Source organism: Vanellus vanellus, assembly GCF_965231255.1.
Source record: "Vanellus vanellus genome assembly, chromosome: 1".
Classification (NCBI taxonomy): Eukaryota; Metazoa; Chordata; class Aves; order Charadriiformes; family Charadriidae; genus Vanellus; species Vanellus vanellus.
In genome coordinates, this window is record NC_138905.1 from 119031182 (window position 1) to 119054743 (window position 23562).

Sequence of the window (23562 nt, forward strand, 5' to 3'; positions counted from 1 at the left end):
TGCGGTCTCGGGTGTGTGTGTGTGTGTGTCTGTGCGCGGAGGGGGGGAGGGGGGAGAGCGAGGGGGCGGACTCAGTGGAAATTTCCACTCCCTGCAGCAGCCACAGCCACCGCCGCCGCGGCGGCGGGAAGGAGGAAGGCGGACGCAGGCCCCGAGCCGCCGCAGGGAGGGGAGGCGGCGCCCGGGCCGCGGCTCAGCCCGCGCGGCCCGCGCCCGCTCCCCGGCGGCGGGTATTCCCCCTTAACCGCCAACTCCTCTTCCCCCCCACCCCCCGCTCCTTCGGGTCGGGGCGGCGGGGCAGCCGGCGGGCGGGCGGGCGGGCGGCGGCAGCCCCCCGGCGGGCAGGCGTGTGCGCGGCGGAGGCGGCGCTTGGCGCGGGCAGGGGGCGGCGCGGCGGAGCCTGCGCAGCTGCCGGCGCCCTTTAAGCCGCGCCGCCCGCCCGCCCGCCCCGGGTTGTCTGTGCAGCCTGGGAGCCGCGCGGGCAGGAGCCGACACCGCCGCCAGCAGCACCGCCTGCCGCCGGGGACGCGCCTGCCTCCTCTTGGTTTTCTCCCCCTCCTCTCCGGCATCGGCGTCCCCTCCTCCCCACCCTCTGCCCCGCCGCATCCCCGCTCCTCCCGCCACAGCCAGCTCTTAAGATGCCCCGCTATGAACTGGCTTTGATCCTGAAAGCCATGCAGAGGGTGAGTGAGGGAGGGGAGACGGGAGGGAGGGAGCCAGGTGGGACCTGACAGACACTCCCCCCTACCCCCCCCCCCAACCCCGGCCGCGAGGAGGGGACCCCCTTCGCCTGCCCTCGCCGCCGCCGTGTGCCGGCCCCGGCAGCCGCACGCCCCGTCCGGCCCCTTCCCCCGGGGGCGAGCCCTGCCCTCCCCGCCGCGCCGGGAAGCGGAGTTGCGCAGCGTGCTTCGGGCTCCCCTCTGTCTTTCCTCTGCCCTCTCCCCCCTTCCTCTTTTTTTTTTTTTTTTTTTTTTTTTCTTTTGCCTTTCCCCCTTTGCTCCCTTGGAGACTTTGCTCGGTTGCTCCTCCGGAGCTGCAGTCCCCTTCTCCCCCCCCCCCCCCCCCCCCCCCCCCTTTGGTCTACAGGTAAGCAGATCCCACACTTAGCGAAGTAGATGCGTTTCTCTCTCTTCTCTCTCCCCTCCCCCATCCCCGCCCCTTGCCCGGTTCAAGTGAACTTGCCCCTTTCCTTGTCCCTTTCGGTGCCAGCACGTCCCCCTCTTCCTCTGCAGCACCAGCGCTTTCCATCGCCGTGTGCTTCACGCCCACCCCCCTCACCCCCCCCAGCACCTGCGGTGGCTTCGCTCGGTCCCTTGCTAGGTCGCAGCGACCCCCGGCTAGGTCCCCTCGCCTCTGGGAGGCCTTTCGGTGAGCCCTGGTGGAGGGGAGCAAGGACCCCTCGTGGGGTGCCAGCTCCCTGCCTGGCCATCCCCCCCTCTCTACCAGGGAAGTCTCAACAATATATATATATATATATATTCCCCCCCCTCGCCGTTGCTAACACCAGTTGAGCTCTGCTGATACGGCTCGCCGTATCGCCCACGGGAAGGGTTGCTTAGCCGTTGCCGCTGTTTTTTTGGCGGTGCGATGATAAGCCGTGGTGTGAGCGAGCGAGGTTACGTGATGCTCTTTCTATTTTACAAGAGCTGAATCAGTGCGGGGGGTGTGTATGCTTGTGCGTAAAAATAATAATAAAATAGAAACATCCCTGTGTAGGTGGGACCCTCTATTTGGAAAATAATAGCTGATACTGGCCCTTCCCTACTACCTTCTATAGCTTTTGTTTATCTGCTACTTTCCAGCTTAATATGCAGTGCTGGTTTTGGAACGTAGCGGCACTTCTAGGCTGTGACCCTTCTGATCTGACCCAGCGTGGACATGCTTGCTCTTGCATTTAACCTTCATTTAAATGAACATGTGTGTTTGTCATAGAATAGCAGGAAGCTAAATAGCATTGCTGTGTTTCTTTTATAGTTACGGGAGCATGTCTTCATATATTACATGTGCCGCATATACTAGTACATTTCCATTCATTTTACATGTACCAGCCACACCAGCCACATGTCAGGGTTGGCTTTTTTTTTTTTTTTTTACTTGGCTTAATGCAGAAGCTGTAGTAGACTTCTCAGGTGAGTCCTCTAGTGGAGAAATACAGCAACAGGGAAAAAAATCTGGTGACATTGCTGCACCACCTCACTGAGCAGCATTCGCTCTGACAAAACGCACTGCTTTTGGATGTGGGTTGTCAACATGTGATTATTTTTTTTTTTTTCTCCACACCCATCCCCATCACTGTATAAGCCATAGGTAAGGTGAAGAGGTGCTTTTTGTATACGTGCTGTTAATGTGGGAAATGCATTATGCTGTGCAGACACTATAAGTGCAGGGCAGAAAGCATAGCAAATCTGACATAATACTGATATTTGAGTAAACTGACTACTCTGAAAGGGTTCCATGGAGTGCTGCCTGGTGGAAAGGATCTTTGGTTCCTAGGATCTGAGCACAGAGATGCAGGGATAAGCTTTTAGCTGTAAGATGCTTCTCATAAGCATCGATGCAGTCAGGATTTAACATCTGCAACCTTTTCCTCTTTGAAGTTTGACTCTTTAGTATATTCTTTCCTGATAGATGTATCTGAAGGTGTTTATTAGCGCTGTGATTATGTTAAAACACTTAAGTTTTGGTTCCGGTGTACTGCTGTTTTTAACCTAGCCTTGTAACTCTGAAATTTAGAGAGTATCTCTAGAGACTGTTTTTTTTTGTTGCTGTTGACAGTACACCAGATTTAGGTGGGTTTTTTTTGTGTTCCAGTATCTTGCTACTGCTGCCTTTCTTCTGTAATGAGAACACTTGGAAAAAATTTCTGTAGTGGTTGTATGCTACATGGTGCTGCTGAATCCTGGCAAAGGGATTGCTCTAATGACCCCCGTAGCGGTGCATAATCTCGACCGTAATGCTCACTTAAATTAGTCAAAATGTGGAGACCTGACTATGGGGCTAATTAAACAGTCTGAAATTACAGAGTTGGAGAGATTCATATGCAGTCCTGAATAAATTACTCTGCTGCTTAACACTAGTGCTTGCTGATGGAGCTACCCTGGGCAGGTGTTCACTGTCCTGCCATGTCAGTCCCTCTCTGCGGTGACTGCATGCTCTGGTGCCTGCTTTAGTCTGAGACCTGAGCAAGTGCTGACTCTTCTCTTGGTGTCTGTGGCATCCTTCCTTATCTCTGACAGCTCCCCTGCCTTGCAAAAAAAAAAACAAACCCAAAAAAAAGGTAAGCCTCTGCCGTTTGGCTTTCTTGTGCTTTAGGGCTGTTGTTAACTCCTGTGAGCTCCCTGGCAGCTTGAGCACAAACCTTCTCAAAGCTACAGCCTGGTAGACTTTCATGGCTCTCTTCAGAGGCAAACTCTGTGATTCTGTGGGTTTCCCCCACCCACAATTATTTTTAATAGTTACCTTGGCATTTTCATAGATCTAACCAGAATATATCCCTCAAATTTATTTTCATTGCTTCAAACTCTGTTACTCCCTGGCACTGCTTCTGTTCAAGTCGGGGATCCCTCCTCATTCTTTTCTTGCATGTGGCTTCTGTCGTGAACCATGCACTCTGTTGTGCAGCTGGTCTCTTCCCTGCCCAGCTAGCCTGGGCATGGTTACAGGGTGAGCAGGACCCCTCAGTCCTGCCTGATGCTCCCATCTCCCCTTGCTTCTTGGCAGACTTCCTCAGAGCTGCTTCAGCTTTCCTTTTGTGTCTTAAAAATGCAACACCCAAGATCTTGGCGGGGAACAGGGAGGATGGGACAGGCAAGGGGAAAAACTTGTGCTTTCAAACTTCATCACCAGTTGTCTGCATGTACTTTTTCACAAAAGTTCCTGACTTGATTCTGAAGTCAAAGCTGAGCAGCCATTCTCTGTCCTGTTTTGTAGGTAGCCTATGATCAGGTAATTGACTTGCACTAGAAATACCATATTTGTAAATTGCCTGTGGACAGAGTCCTTGATCAGCAGAGACTCCAGTCAGTGACTCTTAAGAAAACGATAATAAGAAACCCTAAAAGCACCCTCTAAATAAATAAATAATAAAACCTCTACTTCTCTGTGGCATCACTGTGTTTGAAGAGTAGCTGCAGAGAGGGACTTGGATTGCATTACTCTTGTGTGTGAGTGTATGGAGCAGACGCGAAAAGAAAGGTCTGAGGCCAGTGAGGTGACTGGAACTTAGGGTGGAAATAATGAAGTTTGCCCACGTGTGTGGCTTCCTGCACTCCAACATGCAAATAGTACGGTGAGCTTGGGGGGTTTGATGGCAGACTTGTTATCGGTAGCGTACAGATGTGTGTAAACAACACGTTGTCTACCCTCAAGAGCCCCAGCCAAAGAGTACGCTTGTGGTGAAAGTAGAGGTGCAAAGTGAAGACACAGCTGTTCATGCTCTAAACTTTACTATTCATAGCAAAAGATGAATTTCTAATTATTTCTAACTTTCTCCCAGGAGAGTCATCTTTGGCTTTCAGCAGAGGGATTATGGCAGAGCAGGACCTTCAGCAGGAAAGGGTAGTGACCCGCTGGTGACTTAGCAGGAGATGTCCCTTCCTGGAGAAAGGAGAGCTCTTCAGGGAGGTTTCCTCTTCCTACCCTCCTCATCCTGCCGAAACTCCCTTGAGAGCCCGGGGGAAGGAAGTGGAGGGGAAAGGGAAGGAAGAGCTGGAAATGGCTTCCTATTGCTCTGGTGCTGTTTTGCAGACTGACCGCAGGGCGGCAATGCGAGACACCCTCCAAGGAAACTGGGCAGCCTGGGGAACCTAGGAGAGACAGAGGAGGTGGCGGTATTCCCGTGCTGTTCTTGCTGCTGTTCGACTCTAGCGAGCTGGGACACCTGTCTGCAACAAAAGAACTTTGGAACTGGAACTGAAGTGAATGGACAGTTTGAAAATACGTAGTATTAGGGTATTTGACTCAAAATGAGGAAGCGCGTCAATATATTATTAGCAGCGTGCTCTTCACCACTTCACCTGTTACAAGGGACAAATATATAATACGTGTCATAGTCTGAAATGTAATTACCTTGTTTCAGCAAATATCTGGACTAGGGGACCCACCACCCACCTGTGGAATGCTGGGGTGAATCTGGGCTCTCAGTTCGACTGGCGTGTTCACACAACATAGCTTGTCTTCAGCATGTGTTTGTTGCCTTTGGAGTGGGTTGCCATGTTTCAAAAATTCCCTACCTGCTGTGGAGATCCTTAAGCTATTTTAGGAAAGCCAAAGTAATGGGCAGTAGCGTTGCTTGACACCTTGACTATTACGCTTAATTGCTGTGTAGGCAGCTGCAGCAATTGGGCTTTTGATATCTTAGTTGCTAGGAAGGAGGGGAAAATGAAGAGGGCAGTAAGCAGGCAGATACTGTTTTTTTTTTTTTTTTTTCCTTTCTGGTGAACCCGCCTGTTCTTACAGTTGATTTGTACATCTTCCCTGCCCCTCTCCCCTACTTAGCAGGTTAAGATTACACAAAAGTTTTCCTCTGTTGCCTTTGACTTTTTTAGCAGGCTGAAACAGGCTCTTCTTCACAGTATTATGCCCAGCAGGAAAGGACCCTTGTGTCGGGGGTGGTGCTGGAAAGAAGACCAAAGAGTTGGAACCAAAAGACAAGATTGGAAAACCACAAGGTCTAGCCTTGACTCTCCTATAGGAGTCAGCTTTTTGTTTTCTGCCTTAAGCATTTCTGTAAGAATAACTAGATTTTGAAGTGTGTGATACAGACAGCATTTGAGGATGATACCCTATTGGCTGATGTTTGCCACTTTTCAATCTTAAGGCTTGAGAGAGGTCCTCGTCTAAGTTTCTGCCAAGTGTGGGATATGTGCCTGGCTTGGGGGTGGGGGGAGTTAGAGGATTATTCTCTTCTACAGGATAGTTTAAGCCTTTTTAAGTTGTTAGCTAGGTGAATTTGGCAGAATTGGCCAAAGTGAGTACTAAGTTGATGGCAAGAATAAGGGACTTGAAAGCCTCTTGGTTTATAGAGGCTTCTGAAGCATATGGAGTGCTGTGCTTGAGTGAGTGTATGTAACGGGATGCCCTAGTTAACTCTGGCACTCTTGTTCCCTAAGCTGTAGAGCTGCAAGGCTGAGCCCTGAGGCAGGGCTGTGGGCAGGCCTGTGTGTCCATGCTGGGACTGGCATGAGGGACTTCAGAGGGATTTGGCTAGCCCCTCTTCAGTGGGCAGGAATGGTAGGTTAACCTTTAGGATATGACTTCCCCTCTTTGCCCCTGTTACCTGCTTAGCAATGTGCTCTACTCTCTTGGCTGTGTATCTCTCCTCGTTTGTTCACTGTGTGTACATATACATGTGGATCCATCATGTATATGAACAGAGAGGTGTTTGTAAACTTCAGCATGAAAGCAGGTTGTCTATCCTTTAACTGTTGAAAAAGAAGGAAGGAGAACCTATTGTGATAAAATAGCATTATTGATCTCTATTGTTGCAAAAACCCTCAAAAGTGACTGACTCTTTTCAAGATGTCCATTATATCACTTGGAATGAGCTGTTAAATTAATTCAAGTATGAATGTGTGTCTATGTTTGCTTTCTTCTAATACACCATACATACCATATTTTGTAATGATGGAAGTTCTTGCATTCTTTACGTATTCTTTCAGGAGCTAATTTCTCCACTTCCCTTGTTCCAGAGCCATAACGCTGGCAATTTCCACCCAAAAATTACTTTGTTGGTTGTTGATTATTCATCAAGTAACTTGCCTTGCTTTTTGTCAGACTCCAGCCAGAACAGGCTGCTAATTCTTTGAGCCACAGCTGCCCAGACCTCCTCTGCTACAAGTCTGTGGCAATGTAAGAGTTGCTTATGTGGAGGCAGTTGCCTGATAGAGCTGCATATACCAGCCTCTGTGCTGCTTATCCAAGGGTAGCAGAAACCACTGGGCACCAGGTTGATCGCTTCAAAACCGCCTGCCCAGTGGACCAGCAGGAATACCTCTGGTGTGCATTCTGTAGAAGAGCTGATCAGAAGGTGAAAGGGGGGAAAAATAAAAGCGAGGACAGATGGGCAAAATATAACTATTTATGTAGAGATGGGACAGGAAAGATAGGAAGTAAAAATATGGAAAATAAGGCAATATTTGTGTAAGTGAAGGAGCTGTACTGTGGGAGCACTAGTACAAATACTGGTGCTGGAAATGAGAAATTGCAGAAATGCATCACTCCTGGTGGGATGAGGGGAGGGAAACAAGCAGATGGTGTAAAGGAAGGGTCATGAACCCTAGAAATATGAACGTGAGGAACTACATAGGAACTATTTTTTTCTGCTATTTCTCACATCTTTTTTAACTCTGGTTTGCCCACTTGTGTGCTTCAGTTATGCAAACATCCAAGGAATAATAATTAAAAACAAAGGTACATACAGAGCATGGATACAGGAGGGGAATGGGTTCAGTGGAGTTGATGTGTTTGTGTTTGAGACTATTAAAAAAGAAATCAATGTGTGGCAGCTTTTAATATAGGCAATTACAAAGCTTGATGTAGAATAGCACTAATTGTTTTATAACCAAGATAACTTTATTTAAGCCTTGTTCTGGTGTTTTAAAATCCCCAAGAAGGACCAGAAATCTCTCAAGAACACCCAGCAGACTAGGAAGCTTGGAGAGCCTCAAACTTAAAATTTAGGGTTATGTATGCTCTGGAAACTTCTGTTTCACCTTTAAATAAAACTTATGATGCTTTATGTTCTTGGAAAGATTGTGGGCAGCCATAAATGTGATAGGAGCTTGGGGAAGTCCTAAATAAGCTCAATGAGTCTGGGTTTTGCTTGTTTGTTTTTTTTTTTGTTCCCCTTAGAAATTCTAGGAAGAATTTCTTCCTAGTATTCTGCCTAGTTGCGTGGTCACTGACACACACACTACTCCTTTCTCATTCCCCAAGTAACTTCTGAAGTCTATACTCTCCTTGCCAAGATCCTCTTCAAATGGGGTGAACATTTTTCTAGGATAGGAGTGTGCCAGTTACATCAGTTACTAATGAATGGTGATAACTACCAACCGGATCACATCTTTGTACCTTGCAGCTAAAGAAAAGGGTCGTCTTCAGTAGTGGTGGAGATTTTGCAACAATTTCTGATGGTGCGGTTCTAATAGAGTGATAACATTTGTCTTGTACATCCAGAAAAGTTGATTATGTGGTCCCAAATCCTTTATAGAAATCAAATGCTTGCACATTTATGGTTTTGTTTGGTTTTTTTAACCCATTTTCTTGCTGTTGCTTTTAGTGACTAAGTACTTCATCAAACTAATTTAGGTAAACAATACTTGCCAGTGGCACTGAAAATATTTGTGCTTCTGAACTTTAGGTTGCCACAAGAAGGAATTTGAGTCTTCAGGCTCAGTGTCCCTCTGCAGCTTCCAACTTAGTATGTCAGCTGACATCTTGACACACTTACCTGGCAGGGAAAATTCTGCCTCGTGTTGCATGATGCCAGCCAGAATATTCTATTTTTTGCCGTCTCCTGGAGGAGACACCCTGTCCCACCTTCGTTCAAATGGCTTGCTTTCTCTCTTTGCCCTGTTGTGCTCTTCACTTATTTACTGTTGACCATGTGCCTTCTCAGTACCCTCCTTCCTCTTCTGCTTCCGATTCCTGTGTAGATGGAAGAATGTGCTCTCTCTGCAGTTGCAAAGAAAAGCATCGGTTTCCTTGCTGAGGGATGGAGCTGCTTATTGTGACAACCTGCATTTGGGCGTCTGGTAGTCATCTGCTTGAGTTATGGCAGAGGCATGGATGACTCAGTTCATTTGCCAGGGAAGAGCGGTCCAGTTCCTCAGTGGTGCTGAGCAGCAACTAAACTTTTTGCTCTTGTCAGAGAAACCAGATAACACCTGTTGCCTGCATAAACATCAGCCAATTCTTTGAGTTGACAAGGGAAAAAGGAGGTACTTACCTATGTATTTTCTTTAAACTAATAGTTATTTTAACTTCAACTGATGAACTTGTCTTTTGTAAGACCTGAGAAAGATGAACTACAGTATGCCTAGGTAGGCGCAGAGTAGGCGGTCCTTCTTTCTGGTATCTATTTTAACAAATAAAAAGGAACTTTTTACCTCTTCCATTCTGTTGTTGGCCACTCTCCCCTCCCCAAGCAGTTAGCAGTTTTCAGAAGAACAGTGGAAGCAAATAATCCACTATTCCTGACAGAGTGCTGGGGACTGACTCATGGGGGAAAGAAACCATCCAAACGCGAGTGCCACAGGCAGTGGCATGAAGTGGCTTGCCGAGGCACTGCTAGTGGTGCAGGTTTCACAAAATAAGCCACCTTCCTCTTGCTTTGCAATTCAGCAGTACTGTAGCTTCTGTTGTGTTTACAGAGTGCTGAATGAGCACTGCAATAAAGCTGCATCCTCTTTCTTCTGCTCTTCCCCCTGCCCCCCGTCGCTCCCCCCTCCCCCCAGTCTGTGACTTGATAGCTCATATAGGGATATACACTTGGGTTGGGGGGGAAGAATGGTTAAAAACAAAACAACGAAATTGGTCTGCCGCTCTAACACTGTCAATCACAGCACCCTTCAGCTTCAGTTAGCCTTCAGTACTCCAGTTACTGTAATAGTGCACAGTAGCATTACGTTTCTGACTGGCAAATGCAGTGTAGTTCTGTTTCTTCTGCTGAACTACATGCTGTGAGGTTACTTACTTCTCTCGTGTCTCCTTCAACAGTCCTTTAGAAAAGGATCGAGAAGAACGTATTACGGAGCAAGCTTCTTTTTCTGATGCTGCAGTAAAATGAAGACCAGAACTGGAACGATTCCTGAAACCTCAGACCAAAAAAAAAGGGCATTATGTGTTCATAACAACTTATTTGAGTGACTGACTTGAACCTTGCACCTCAAATTGGACTTTCAAGGTAGTGATGATTTATAGAGTTGCCTCTGCAGCACCTGTGTTCTCCGAGGCCGGCAGAAGTGTTGATGCAGTGCCACTTTGGGGCAGCAGAGCACGTGTGGCAAACAGGTTAGTCAGGTCGCTGCTGGTTCAGGTAACTTGTACATGTGGTACTCTCTCTTGCTCCAGCCTGTTTAGCTGCTGGGAATGCCAGTCCAGACCTTAACTGAAATTATTTATTAGATGCTACAGGTCAACTTCTGCCTCCGAGCTTTCCGAGCTTTCCTGCTTCCTACAACGTACCCTGTTTTGTCTCAGGTGGGATTACTGCCTGGCTCCTCTGCCCCATCTCCTGGTTTACGAGGGAAAGTCCTGAAACTGCCGTCCTGGATGTGTAGGGCTGTGTTGAGCAGCTGGCAAAAGATAGTCCCTGCTGTCTCAAGAGCATGTAATACATAACTGATAAATGTCAACTTATCTTTATTCCATGAAGAACACTTGTGCTCCTTTTTTTTGTGTTCTAGAGTGCTGCAATAAATGGAATGAAGCTTTTTCCTCTCTTTTTTTTTTTTTTTACCTGAGATAGGCAACCTCAGCCAACCTTGTGTTTACTGTGGAGCAGTGGACAGGTAGGAAATCACTTGCATGTCCGTAGCAGGTAGGCTGCAGTGTGAGCAGGCCAGGCAACACACTCAGGGGGTTGAATGTTGTACAGCCCTGCTCAAGGCATGAGACTTATTCCTTTTTTTTTCTGAGGGAGAGATTGTTAGTATTTTCTGTGTAGGTGTTATGCCTGGCAATCTGGGTACGTCTCTTCCATGCAAGTGAGTTGTTCAGTAGGTAAAAGGCTAGGGGTATGAGTTAACATACCCCTGATTGAAGAAGGTGGGAGCGAAGAAGAAAAACGCTGTTTCTAAGAAAGAACCTCAAAACTACTTTCAAGTCTTTGAACAAAGTTAAGTAGGTACTTAATTTGCTAACAAATGATAACAGTGGATACTCCTCTGTGACATTGGGCATCTGCATCCTCAAATTAACCCTTGAAGCATTGGTCATTGGGACTGACTCTTGAACTGCAAGAGAAAAGGGAAGTCAACTGGGAAACTTCCCATCTGTGGAGAAGAGAAATAGACTGAGCAGAAAACAAATAGTTGCTTTAGGGCTGGAGTGGTTTGATTCTGGCATATTTAAAGACCCGACTTATTAGAAAAGCACTGTGGAGAAAGTTTTCCTTTTAAACAATCACACAAATTTCTCCTTAAAAATCCCACCCTAAATCTGCTTCATATTATCTAATATCTCTTCAGGGAATTGCTTAAGACTTTTTTTTTTTTTTTCTGAAAGGACAGTCTGCCTGTTGGAGAGACACATGCATTGTTTCACCAGAGCTGTGGCCCTCTATCTTCAGACAAGAGGCAAGCACATTGTTTTGTGTCTTTGATATGATCCAGCCAGAAAACAGCCTTGGGGGGGAAAAAAATCACAGTGCCTTGGCAGCAGTGCTGTCTTTCTGGGTTTGGTTTTTTTTTTGGGTGTTTTTTTGTTTTTTTGGTCAGCGCCACAATGTATGCTATTCTAATAACTTGAGATTAAACTTGCATGGGGTGTCTCAAAAGTCCTTCTTAAGACTTGAGGTCATAACTTCCTGAAAGTTCAGAGCAACGAGTTTCATTTTTGTAATGAAAAAAGTTCCAGGGCTATTTTAGAATTAGGTCTAATAAGAAACTGGTACAAGAAGCTACTTTAGTGCAGTAATTTAATAACAGTGCAGCAAATTTGTAGCAGCTACTGAAAACTTTCCACCTTCCTGCTCAAGCAAGATGAACCCTGCAAAATTCAGATGTTAGTTACAAAGGTGATGGCTCAGGTCTGTTTAGACTGATTATTTCAAATGCATGGTCTGGCTGTACCTTCCAGTGGAAGATGCTCAAGAAACTTCACGTGTTGTTTATTTTTGTTAGAATGAGCCCATAGTAGTTTGGCAAGTATCCTAATTGAGAAATGTCACAATTTATTCAAGGGCAGCTGCATCTTCTGCTTACACACTTTTTGGAAGGATTTAATGTGCTTGTAATAGTCATACTATGAACTGGGTACCTCTTGTATCAAATAGACCTAGTTTGAACAAATATTTTTGTCATTTATGCATATTACTGTACAGTATAGTTTTGCAAGGTCACTGATTAACCTACAGAGAAGATGTTGGGAAGTGAACTAAAGTTGAAGTCTAACATTTTCCAATAACAGAGCGGGACAATAGAGGAGGGAAAACATTGTTTATTACTATTTCTTTAGCTTGCCTCTTATTCTAATTTTCTGTATAGTAGGGTTTTTTTTCACTGTGTCTCAGTAAAAACTCTTCTGCTTTCCTTAAAATATTTATAGCTTTGGTATAAACACTATAATGTAGTTGCATTTGAAAATTTAGCTGAACATAGTAAAAGACACAGCGCTATTAAAGTGTTACTGAAAAGTGCTTAAAACTAAGAATAGTACATTATACTTGTATCTGATGGCGTCATATGATCTGAAATATTTATAATTTTGTGTTGGATTAAACTAATAGACTATTTAACTTCTGCATTTGCGGGTGGGGATAAATGTGAATTCTTCTGTGGAAGAATTTCAAATATATCTGTGGTTTGAGGCTTATGAGCATGATAAATTTAGCACACTACTGTAATCAGTCCATTTTGTGCCATGTCTCTGTAGTCTCTCATCATTGGCTATAACTCCCGCAGAATGAATATCTGTATTCTCATGTGGGTTTGTGGTGGTGGTGGGGAACCCTTATTATCTTTTTTTGATTCTGAAGTACTCTTGAAAAACAGCCAGCTTGTACGAATAACTTGATTGTGAATTTCTCCTTAAGGCTGAAGTTGTGGTTTGCTGTAAGCTTTTTTTTAAAATACATCTGCCTGAATGAGAAGTGCAGGTTCTTACATCAGCACCATTGCTGCCCTCAGTAATGCACAAAGTAAGGCAGAGGGGGGAGTGTGTGCGTTTTCAGCCTTAACAAAATTTTTTGTTATGGTCTAGCTGAGAATTTGCGATGTTTTTATTTACTTTTTTTTTTTTATAAACAAAATGAACATGCTACAGCGATGGTAAACAGGAAACCACCCAAATACTAGAATGTTATCTGGGTGTTTGTATTAATCGTAGATGAATTAGTAGCGAAATGTGAGCTTCAGCATAGTGCCAAAACACTTCTGCAGATGAAGTGGAACGGGGAATGCCTGAAACTGATGCTTGTAAGACTTCTAAGGCTGGTAAACTTTATGGTCAGGACAAAGATCCAGTGATTTTTTGTGCTTGTTACCTTTTCTAGTGGGTGGGAAAGAGGAATAGAGTCAGACCCTGTTCCTTACTCTTCTGTAATAATCTTGAATACTGAAAACTTGTGTTGTGATCTTTAGCCTAAATTGGTTCTTTGCTTTGATCTTCTGTTCCCTTGCTGTGCCCATTCAGTGTAGGAAACAGAATCTTACATCCAGCACTCTCTAAACCCATTAAATGGTTTTGGATGGGTACAGGTAAATGATACCTCCCAAGGCATAAATAGGAAATAGGAGCATCCTACCTCCATGGCAGAGGTAGGAGCCAGTGTGTGGCTCTTCAGTGCCCCTTCCTTTCCCATCTGTCCAGTTGTCTGCCAGCAAGTCTTTTTATTATCCCCTTCCCTCCACTTTGAGCGCTTCAATCCTGCTTGCCTAAATGAGTGCCTGTTTCTTGACATGCTTTGGTAGAATTGAGTGTGATTGGGGGTTTAGGAGTAGAGCGGCAGGGTATGCTTTGCCTCAAAACCTTCTGCCTCTGACGTTAATGTGATCCTCTTCATGCTTGGATGTAAATGGACAGTGCAGGGAACAGCGCTTCCTGGCATCCTAGTAACTGACTGCTACCAAAATCCATTCGGTTCTCCTTCCTGTGCCTAGAGTGATCCCCAAAAATCCTGAAACCACGTGGGTGTGGGTATCAAAAGGCACATGGCAGACAGAAATACCCTAGAGCTGGATGTCGGGTGTAGTTTTGCTTTTGTTGCTTAGTTGAGTGGGATTTTTTTCTTGGCTTAGATAGATTACATGGGATATGTATGAAGAGCTTTCAGAGTAAAATGTAACCCTGTGATCATCTGTACCCCAGATAAGTGCGAACTTGTCTAAAACCTGCAGAATAACATGATTCTCCAGCTGATCTTTAAATTTATGTTGTTTCTCAGCAGCATCGTGACTTCACTTTGATTTTTAGCTCTAGCAGCCAGCTGGTGTCTCAAGTGCCTGCATGTGATGTCAGGATCTATCAAGATTTGTGGGGTGCCGTGCTAGAGTAATATGAGAAAAGACCAGCCAGGTTAACACTCCGTAGCGGTTTCACTCCCCTTCCCACCCCTGCCCCAAGACTCTTCGAAAAAAGAAGGCCTGGTTAGTGGCTTGAGAAGTAGACTTGTGAGACTTGAAAGAAAAATAAAATGTATTTCTGTTCCTTGCCTTCTTTTGGGGAATTTGGGTCATTTAATACTCTAGAGTTGCTGCGTCCCTTAAGGTACTTGTAAACATTAAAGCTGACTTATAAAAGGCATTACTACTTAGTTGTACAAATACTTAATTATGTGTGTTATGGATTGCATAAATACAGCAGGAAATATAAGGGGGAAAAAATCTGTGGTGTTCAGTCATTGTTTTACTAGACTTCAAATTTTTTCTCATTACTTCATGAAATTCCTCTCTAATTCAATCTTTGTCTTTTGTCTTTGCTGCCTTGCAGGGTTGGTACAGTAGGCCTCACTAAACTTAGCTGCAACTAAGAATTTCTCCTACATCAACTGAGTTAAGGCTGATGCTCTTGTGGAATGTGGATTAAAAGTGCGTGCTAAGTTCCAAATTTCCATTTGAGAAGCGGAGAAAATAAATGTACCACAACCACCAGCATCAGGACAGCAAACCAAGGGACAAAGAATTTGATCCGCAGTGTTGATATATGTTAACTGGTTCACGTGTTGCTTAAAAGACGTTTGCTGGGGGGCGAGAAGTGGACGTCAGCTGTGCGAAGTCATTTTGTTTACAAAAATGAGGGCTTCTTTGGAAACAGCAGACATTGCCATTGTGGCACTGTACTTCGTGCTTGTAATGTGCATAGGTTTTTTTGCCATGTGGAAATACAATCGGAGCACCGTAAGTGGCTACTTTTTGGCAGGGCGTTCTATGACCTGGGTAGCTATTGGTGCATCTTTATTTGTGAGCAATATTGGAAGTGAACATTTCATTGGGCTCGCAGGATCTGGAGCGGCGAGTGGATTTGCAGTAGGTGCATGGGAATTCAACGCCTTAATGCTTTTGCAGCTTTTAGGATGGGTCTTCGTCCCAGTCTACATCCGGTCGGGAGTATACACCATGCCTGAATACTTGTCCAAGCGTTTTGGAGGGCATAGAATTCAAATATATTTTGCAGCATTGTCTCTAATTCTTTATATCTTCACCAAACTCTCAGTTGACTTGTATTCAGGGGCACTTTTTATTCAAGAATCGCTAGGTTGGAACCTCTATTTGTCAGTTATCCTCCTTATTGGAATGACTGCACTGTTGACTGTGACTGGAGGTCTTGTGGCTGTCATCTACACAGACACCCTTCAAGCTCTGCTTATGATTATTGGTGCCCTCACACTTATGATCATAAGTATTACGGAGGTTGGTGGGTTTGAAGAAGTTAAAAGAAGGTACATGTTAGCGTCACCAAATATTACGTCTATCTTGTTAACCTACAACATTTCCAATACCAATTCCTGCAATGTCGACCCAAAGCCTGATGCTCTTAAAATGTTGCGTGAGCCAACAGATGAAGATATTCCCTGGCCTGGATTTCTGTTGGGACAGACCCCAGCTTCTGTCTGGTACTGGTGTGCCGATCAAGTCATAGTTCAGAGAGTTTTAGCTGCAAAAAACATTGCTCATGCCAAAGGATCCACTCTGATGGCGGGCTTCTTAAAGCTGCTGCCGATGTTTATTATAGTTGTCCCAGGGATGATTTCACGAATACTGTTTGCAGATGATATCGCCTGCATTAATCCAGAACACTGTTTTCAAGTCTGCGGGAGCAGAGCCGGATGCTCTAACATCGCCTACCCACGTTTGGTGATGAAACTTGTGCCGGTTGGTCTGCGGGGACTGATGATGGCCGTGATGATCGCTGCACTGATGAGTGACTTGGACTCGATATTCAACAGTGCCAGCACCATATTCACACTTGATGTCTACAAACTCATTCGGAAGAGCGCGACGTCTAGAGAACTGATGATTGTAGGAAGAGTCTTTGTTGCGTTCATGGTAGTTATAAGCATTGCCTGGGTCCCGATAATTGTAGAAATGCAAGGTGGTCAGATGTACCTTTATATTCAAGAGGTAGCGGACTATTTGACCCCACCGGTGGCTGCTCTCTTTCTTATGGGGATCTTTTGGAAGCGTTGCAATGAGCAGGGGGCTTTCTATGGCGGAATGGCCGGGTTTGTTCTTGGAGCGATACGGTTGATACTGGCGTTTATCTATCGTGCTCCGGAGTGTAACCAGCCGGACACTAGGCCGAGCTTTATCAAAAACATCCATTACATGTATGTTGCGACAGCTCTGTTCTGGATCACTGGGATTGTGACCTTCGTAGTAAGCCTCCTCACGCCTCCACCGACGAAGGAGCAGGTTCGGACGACCACTTTCTGGGCCGTGAAGAACAGGAACATAAAAGAGAGTGCCGCAAAGGGGGAGCTGTACAAAGTGCAGGAAAAGAGCATCCTCAAGTGCAATGAAAACGCTAACCATATCATTCCAAATGGCAAATCCGAAGAAAATATGAAAAATATTAAGCCGGAGGATATCAATCTTCTGGTTACTTGCAGAGATGACAGCAACCCGGTGATTTCTGTGAGTCACTCTGAAGTCGAGACACCAGTTGATTGTTATTCCAACGGACAAGCGGCTTTGATGGGGGAGAAAAAGCATGAGGAAGAGACTGATGACAGAGAGAGACATTTGAAATTCATAGATTGGTTCTGTGGCTTTAAAAGTAAAAACATGAACAAGAGAGCTGTTCGGGAGATCGAGGAAGAGACTGTTTGTTTACAAATGCTGGAAGAGACTCCAAAAGTTAAGCTATTACTAAATACTGGACTGGTCTGTGTCTGTTCACTTGGAATATTCATGTTTGTCTATTTCTCTTTGTGAGTGAATAGTGAACTTTTAAGGGTATGGCTAAACATACAGAAGTTGATACAGGTCTCTGGAGATTTTGTTTGTTTAGCGTTGTTTTTTGTTTTTCTTTTCCAATAACATAACCGCAACCCAGGCATTGTTTACGCTATAATTGTAAGATCAACTCAACTTCAGCCTATTTAGAGACCATTTGAGACATGTTGTCCTATCTCTGCTGAAGGCAGAAGTGTCATGTGATGTCTTTTTCATTTTTTCCCCTTCTGTCTTTTTTTTTTTTTCTCCATTTGCAGTACTAACCTTTTATTTTTCCGTGTATACATGTATAAACATACCAAAGGCAGGCAGGTGGCTGTGTTTGAAGTCAGGCAGTTACAGAGCTCAGTCAGCATTAAGGTGAAGATAACAAGTAATCATTTATTGATGTGTAAAATCTAAATGATTAAAGCTGTGTCGAAAGATACTTTTATTTCTTTTTTTTTAATGTAGGGCTGCAATGCACGTTGCTGTGTCGTCATTCTTTGTAACATAGCTGTATTACCTTGGCCAACTTAGCACTTTTTAAGTTTGCTCACTGCTTCTAGTTTTTTTCAGTTTCTCACTTCTCTTATGGCAACAACAAGAATATATTTTGCCTCCTCTTGTAGGGCTTAAAACATGGTACCTGTTAGTAGCTTCCTATCTTTCTTTTCCTCTGTAAGAAAATTCTTGTCTTTTGATTTTTATCCACTGTAAATTCCATTACTGACAAGTTGCTGTACTTAAAAAAAAAAAAAAAAAAAAAAAAAAAAAAATCCCAAACATCCAAACCCTGGAGATGACAAACTGGCAATAGAGGAGAAGGGGGAAAAGGGGGGGAAAACCAAACCAAAACAAAACAAACTACTCTTTATTTAGTTTTTGTAGTATATTGAAATAAAACAGTATATATTCAGCCTCTTCAGTCTCCAAACCTTAAGGACATAATTAGGTTTAGCCTCTTTTTAGAGAAAAATCTGTATGTAGGTTCTACCACATCGGAAAAAGAGACATGTGAGACTTCGCATGTCTTCTGTTTAAGCACACTGAAAAATAATTCTTTTCCTCTGCTGTGTATGTCTAGAAGGAAATACTCTGCAGCCCTACCATTGCTGCGTACTGATTCTGTAAGAGGAGAAAAACAAATGGGAAGACAAGAGGAAGGGGAAGTGGGGGGAAAGAGGTGGAAGTGGTCCTTATTTTCCAGAGTCCTTTTGCCTCATATCTTCTCCCACTTCCCCTTTCGCCCTGTCAAACCTTCTTTTTTAAGCTGTGTCTCCTGAGGGATCCTGTGTCAGGAGATGAGGAGCGTGTGCAGTTGTAATCTGTGTCGGCAATTGAAATCTGCCCTTATGATTCTTCAAAAAAAAAAAAAAAAAAAAGTGAAATTTTTCCCAGGCGATCACAGACGATCAGTAGGTCTCGAGATGCTGAGGTTCTTTTTTTTTCCCGGAAGCATGGATGCCTGAGGCAGGTATGAGCAGTTTCCAGGTGCGGAGGATGTGTGTGCAGCAGGTTGGTGGAGCTCAGCAGACCAAAAGGTTGCAGAGCTTGGTCCGCTTCCCTCTTGGTAAAGCAGGAGAAGGCGTTGCCGTCCTGGGTGCTCTTGCCCTTATGTTAAACCAAGTCAGGGCCTGTTTTTGGGCGCAGAGGCCGGCTGACTGTATCTGGCTGCACTCGTAGTATTAAACTCCTTTACCCTCCAGGACAGAGCGGTCATATCCAGGCTTCCCATGAAAAGGATTCCTCCAGTTCTCTTTGATCCCAAGCTCATCTCAGGACTTGTTTGGGAGGGCACAAATTGGCTGGGCCAAAAACGGTCTGAGGGACCATGCTGACAGTCCAACAGCCTTGATTCAAGGGTCCAGCAGTGTTTCCTTGGCACATGAACAAGAACCAATCCCTATGGGTGAAACAGTTCTGTAGAGATGAAATTTGGGTTAATCCTGCCTTTGACTGCTGGAGAGTTTGCTTTCCAGTACAGTGGTGCTGTAAGCTGCAGGCCATCCAAATAGTGCTTAGTAGTATGATGTGTAATACGTATTTCCAGTTAAAATGATCAACTCCCATTTTTGCCAGGTTTTCTTTTTGTTTGTTTTGATGTTGTCTTTAAATCAAATGAATCTGTCCGTCAGAGGCTGAGGTGCTCCACCTTTCTCCACTTTGTTTAGTTGTTGCTGCTGGAAAGTGGGCTGCTCTTAACTGGAAATACAGTAATAGGTGTAGGAGCGGTGTTGCAATGTATGTAGAAGAGAAGAGTTACCATACTTGAATCTTGATGTTAATACCAGTGTGACAAGACACATTTTCTTATGGTTTGTGTGGCTGGCTTCATTCCGAAAAATATTGTAATTCCTTTTTAATGTAGTATGTGAAATGTGTTAATGGCATCTCAAGTTAAATCATTCGTGGGCTGAGCTGGGAAGGACGGTACCATAAGAAAGATGTAAAACAGTTAACTGTGTCTGTGCAGAATAAAATGATATAGGGCAAAAATTGATCTTAGTGGGATGAAAAGTAACAACTTGTGGAGGATAAAGATGAGTCTCAGTCCAACAATACCTTCTTGAAAAAGCTGGGATCCAGCTAATATGCCAAATTTGGCACAGGGAAAGAGACTTACGTGCCAGGCACTGTCCCTTAGCAACTTGGCATGTCTTTCTATCAGTGACTGGTACTTGGATTTTCCAGACCGGTCCTCTTCGCTCTCAGTATTAACAAACGCATTGCCACCTAACCTGTGAAGCCGGGTTAGCTCAGGGACCCTTTTGCTTGGCTGCCATTGCTTCATCTGTGCTTGCATTTTCCCCAGGGTGCCTTAACATGGTTATGAAGCTGAAGGATGGCTCTTACCGCCACCTGAAGAGCGGTTTGCTTATAATGGCTTTTCCCAGCTTGCTTTCCCTCCTCTCTTCCCCAACTCAAGTCATGTGCTGTTTAAAGAGAATGCTGTTTAAAGGGTTAATACACAGGGTGGCTGTGTCCTGTGTGGTGTCACTACGGTCAGATCTGTGGTGTGGCAGGGAGCCATCATCCTTCGCAAATGGACGGTGCAGCCTTTGACTCTTGAATCTGAGATACTCCCATCTCCCAGTTAATGTATTCTTACTTTTGCTAAACTAGCAAGTTGACTCATTAATCACGGTGGTAATTGGCAGTCAGTCAGTATCTTAATAAAGTAATACTTTGCATCCCCCCCCCCATTTTTAGACCTGTTATTGTGAAAAAGCTTTTAAGCAAATTACTTCTCCAGTGCTTTTTTCCTCTTAAGTCGTTTGAAAATGTGTTTCTATGCTACTCTCTGCCTAATGCTGACCTCTTTGGTCGTATTCTATTTTCATGTCTTAGAGGTCATAGAACTTGCTAATGTTCTTCACTGCATATAACTACTTAATAAAAGGCCTTTACTAGGAAAAAAAAAAATAAGGCTTCAAGCAAACTGTCTTGGTGAGCAAGTACCTTGCCCTTCTGTTACAGACCTTAGAATAAGAAGTTGCTTGAGAGTTTTTTTTATAGCGTAAACATGCCTTTGCCTTTTGATCATGATCTGCATGGAAGAGGTGTTAACCCAGGTTAATATGTTTTGGTTTAAACACCAACGTTTTGGTCTTACCAACTACAAAAGTGTCTCCCACAATGGACAACCGGTTTCATAAGTTTTTATGTCTGGCCACCTCCTCAGTGGGACTGGCTGGTCATGCAGGTGTAGATCTGGGGGGACACGTGCTTCTGTCTGGCAGCAATGGGTTTATTTATTGCCTTGAGCTTAGAATGACAGTCTTGGAAAAACTTATTTTGGAATCACACCTTTCTTTGTTATTTCCATTAACTTATTTTTCTGTTAAGATATTTGAATTTTCTCCCAGAAATTTGTTAGAAGTTTTTTATTTAACAAAAAAAAAAAAAGGAAAAGGGAAAAAAAAAAAAAGGCTTATTGAGAGCTTAATACTGCATTCTGGGAGACTATTCTTATTTAATTCTTTTTTTTAATGATTTGATACTATTCTCTGCCAAAGTTTGGGTTTTTTTTTTTTTTGTTGGTTTTGTTATTTTTCCTGTTAGCTTTTACTAATACCTGAAAGTAAACGGTGAGAGATTGTAAGAAATTAAAATGGCCTTCAACATACCGCTTGTGTATTTTCTACTTCTCCACTTCTGTGTTCCCCTTTCCACCCTAATCCCAGAAGGGCCAGCGTGAGACTTCTGATGCGAGTCATGAGAGTACTGTAACTGAGTAGTGAAAAGGATTTCCCACAAGGTTACAGTGAAGCGGGCAGAGCTATCAAAGGATCTCTGCGCCAACACTTAAAGCAGAAGATGCTTACGACTTTAAAACGTACAGCTTTATTTTTTTTATATATATATTTTTTTAAATCCTAAGATAAAGGTGGTGTTGGGAGATGCTCCTTTCAGAAAACAGGATACATGGAAGAAGTTAGAGTTGCTAAGCTCTAGCTTTCTTGGGGAAATCTTTGGATTTAGCATGTATAGCGAAGCAAAAATACTCATCTGTTAATTTGGTATTCTGTATGTTCTGTGCCCTTAAATGTAATTGTTTTGAAAATAAAACTAACCTTGTTATGTGATGTTAAAAAGCAGACTTGTGTGCAATGTTTTAAATTTTTTTTTAAGAAAATGTTTGTATATAATTAAATGGTTTAATGTGCTTTAATTGGCCTAAGGTAAAGAGTAGTTCTAGAATGTAAACATATATAATTAGGATTTCTGATTTCACTGTGAGATCTCTGAACTCTCTTGTTTTGCAAAGTGGTTTGTTTTGTTTACAAAACACTTTCTATTTCTTTAATGGTGTTGGTTTAAAGGCATTTGCTTCACTTCTGTTCTTATATTGAATTCATGGTATAGTGACATCTGGTGACACTTAGCATTATCAGTTTCACTGTGTAAAGTCAGACACTTTGAGCAAAAATGGTAATGATATGACAATTCTCTGTGTCTATGAATACACGTTTTTAAATGAGGTGGTTATAAAAATAGTTGCTGTGCAAAATGTTAGTAGTCTTCTTCAAGAAGAAAGCAAATTTTCTAATATCACTAGAGCAGTCTCTTCATTCATCTTCTTATTTTTAAAGCACAGTGTCAAAGTGATGCTGCTTTACCTTGTATCTCTGATATAATGTTTTTTCAGATATCTGTGAAGTATTTTTGGTTTTTGTTGCTGTTGTATTTTTCTGCAGATTTTATATAAAATACCAATTAATGAACTGCCTTTTTTTTTTTTTTTTAACTAGTCAACTAAAATACATTTCAGACCAAAACCAAATGATATCATATAGCATTTGAAACCTGCCTTTTTCCTTGTCCTTTGTTTTGTTTGTGTGGGGTTTTTTTTGGTGTGTGGTTTTTTTTTGGGGTTTTTTTTTTTTTTTTTTTTTTTTTTTTTGAAATAAGCCAAATGGGCATGTAGATAAGATCACTACAATGGATCCAGGTCTCTTTTGGTAAAGTGTTATTTAAAGGTCTGTTAAGATCTTATAAGACAATATACTGAAAAAAAAAATATTGTAGTAGGAATATAGATTTAGAAGTGTTAATGAGATTAATACAGCTTAACTATATTGTAAGTTGCTACTGTCCATAATGACAAGCTTTTTGTCATAGAAACGATGTATGATAAATTAATTTTGGTCTAGTGTATAGAATTATCATATTGCTATAAATCTTTGAAGTAAATCTGATGCAAAAATTTCATAGTTAGCATTGCTGGCCCTGTGTATACTGTTCTTTGTATACTGTATGCATATTATTTTGCCTACTGCATTAGTCTTCAAACTAAAACTCTTATTAGAGAGTATTTGGATACTTCAGACTGTGTTTCTTGCAGTTTACATTCCTTTACCATGGCATTTTGTCCTGTCTAAAAGTATTGTATGGAAATGTTTAAAACTTCTGTACAAAGTTTCAATAAAAATAGAGAAAAAAAAAAAAAAACAACAAACAACCAGAATAGATATTTGTGAAGCTATTTTGGAGAACTTGTCCATAATTATGTTACACACATTCTTTCTTGTAGTAAGTGTTGCATCCCTATATGTATAAAGACACTTCTCATTTTGCCCCTGTTATTAAAAGGCAGACCTCTAGAAGCAGGGCATGGGCATTTGGTTAGAGAAGTTTAAAAAAAAAAAAAACAAACAAAACAAAAAAAAACAAAACACAAAACAAAAAATAACCAACCAAACTAGATTCTTTAAAACTGTGAGAAGGACTTAAGGACCCAAACCTTGGTTGCGGAGTTTGGCTGCAAAACTTAACATCGATTCATGTTGTGGGGAGGTGGGGCTGGGGCTGGGCTGGACTGATGTTTCTGTGACCCGAAGCTCGGGATGCTGAGGCAGGGCAAGGCTGGCTGCCCGAAGCACCCTGCAGAGCAGCAGCTTGCATGGAAAACAAAGTATAGGGGAACCCTCGTTTAGCAGAGCAGTCTTGTTGGATACCCTTCAAA

The 23562-nt window shown here is 43.3% G+C and overlaps 2 protein-coding genes across 2 annotated transcripts in view; both read left to right on the plus strand.

Moving 5' to 3' along the window:
• The first annotated feature begins 439 nt into the window (after positions 1 to 439).
• Positions 440 to 23562, plus strand: part of MRPS6 (mitochondrial ribosomal protein S6) — a 46941-nt gene continuing 23818 nt past the window's right edge. The window contains exon 1 of the mRNA XM_082487388.1: positions 440 to 683. Coding sequence (XP_082343514.1) covers positions 639 to 683 — 45 coding nt within the window. The 5' untranslated portion in view covers positions 440 to 638. The remainder of the gene's footprint in view (positions 684 to 23562) is intronic.
• On the plus strand, positions 14765 to 20009 carry SLC5A3 (solute carrier family 5 member 3). The gene has a single exon (XM_082498355.1). It carries the CDS (start codon positions 14952 to 14954, stop codon positions 17091 to 17093), a length of 2142 nt encoding a protein of 713 aa, XP_082354481.1. The 5' UTR covers positions 14765 to 14951; the 3' UTR covers positions 17094 to 20009.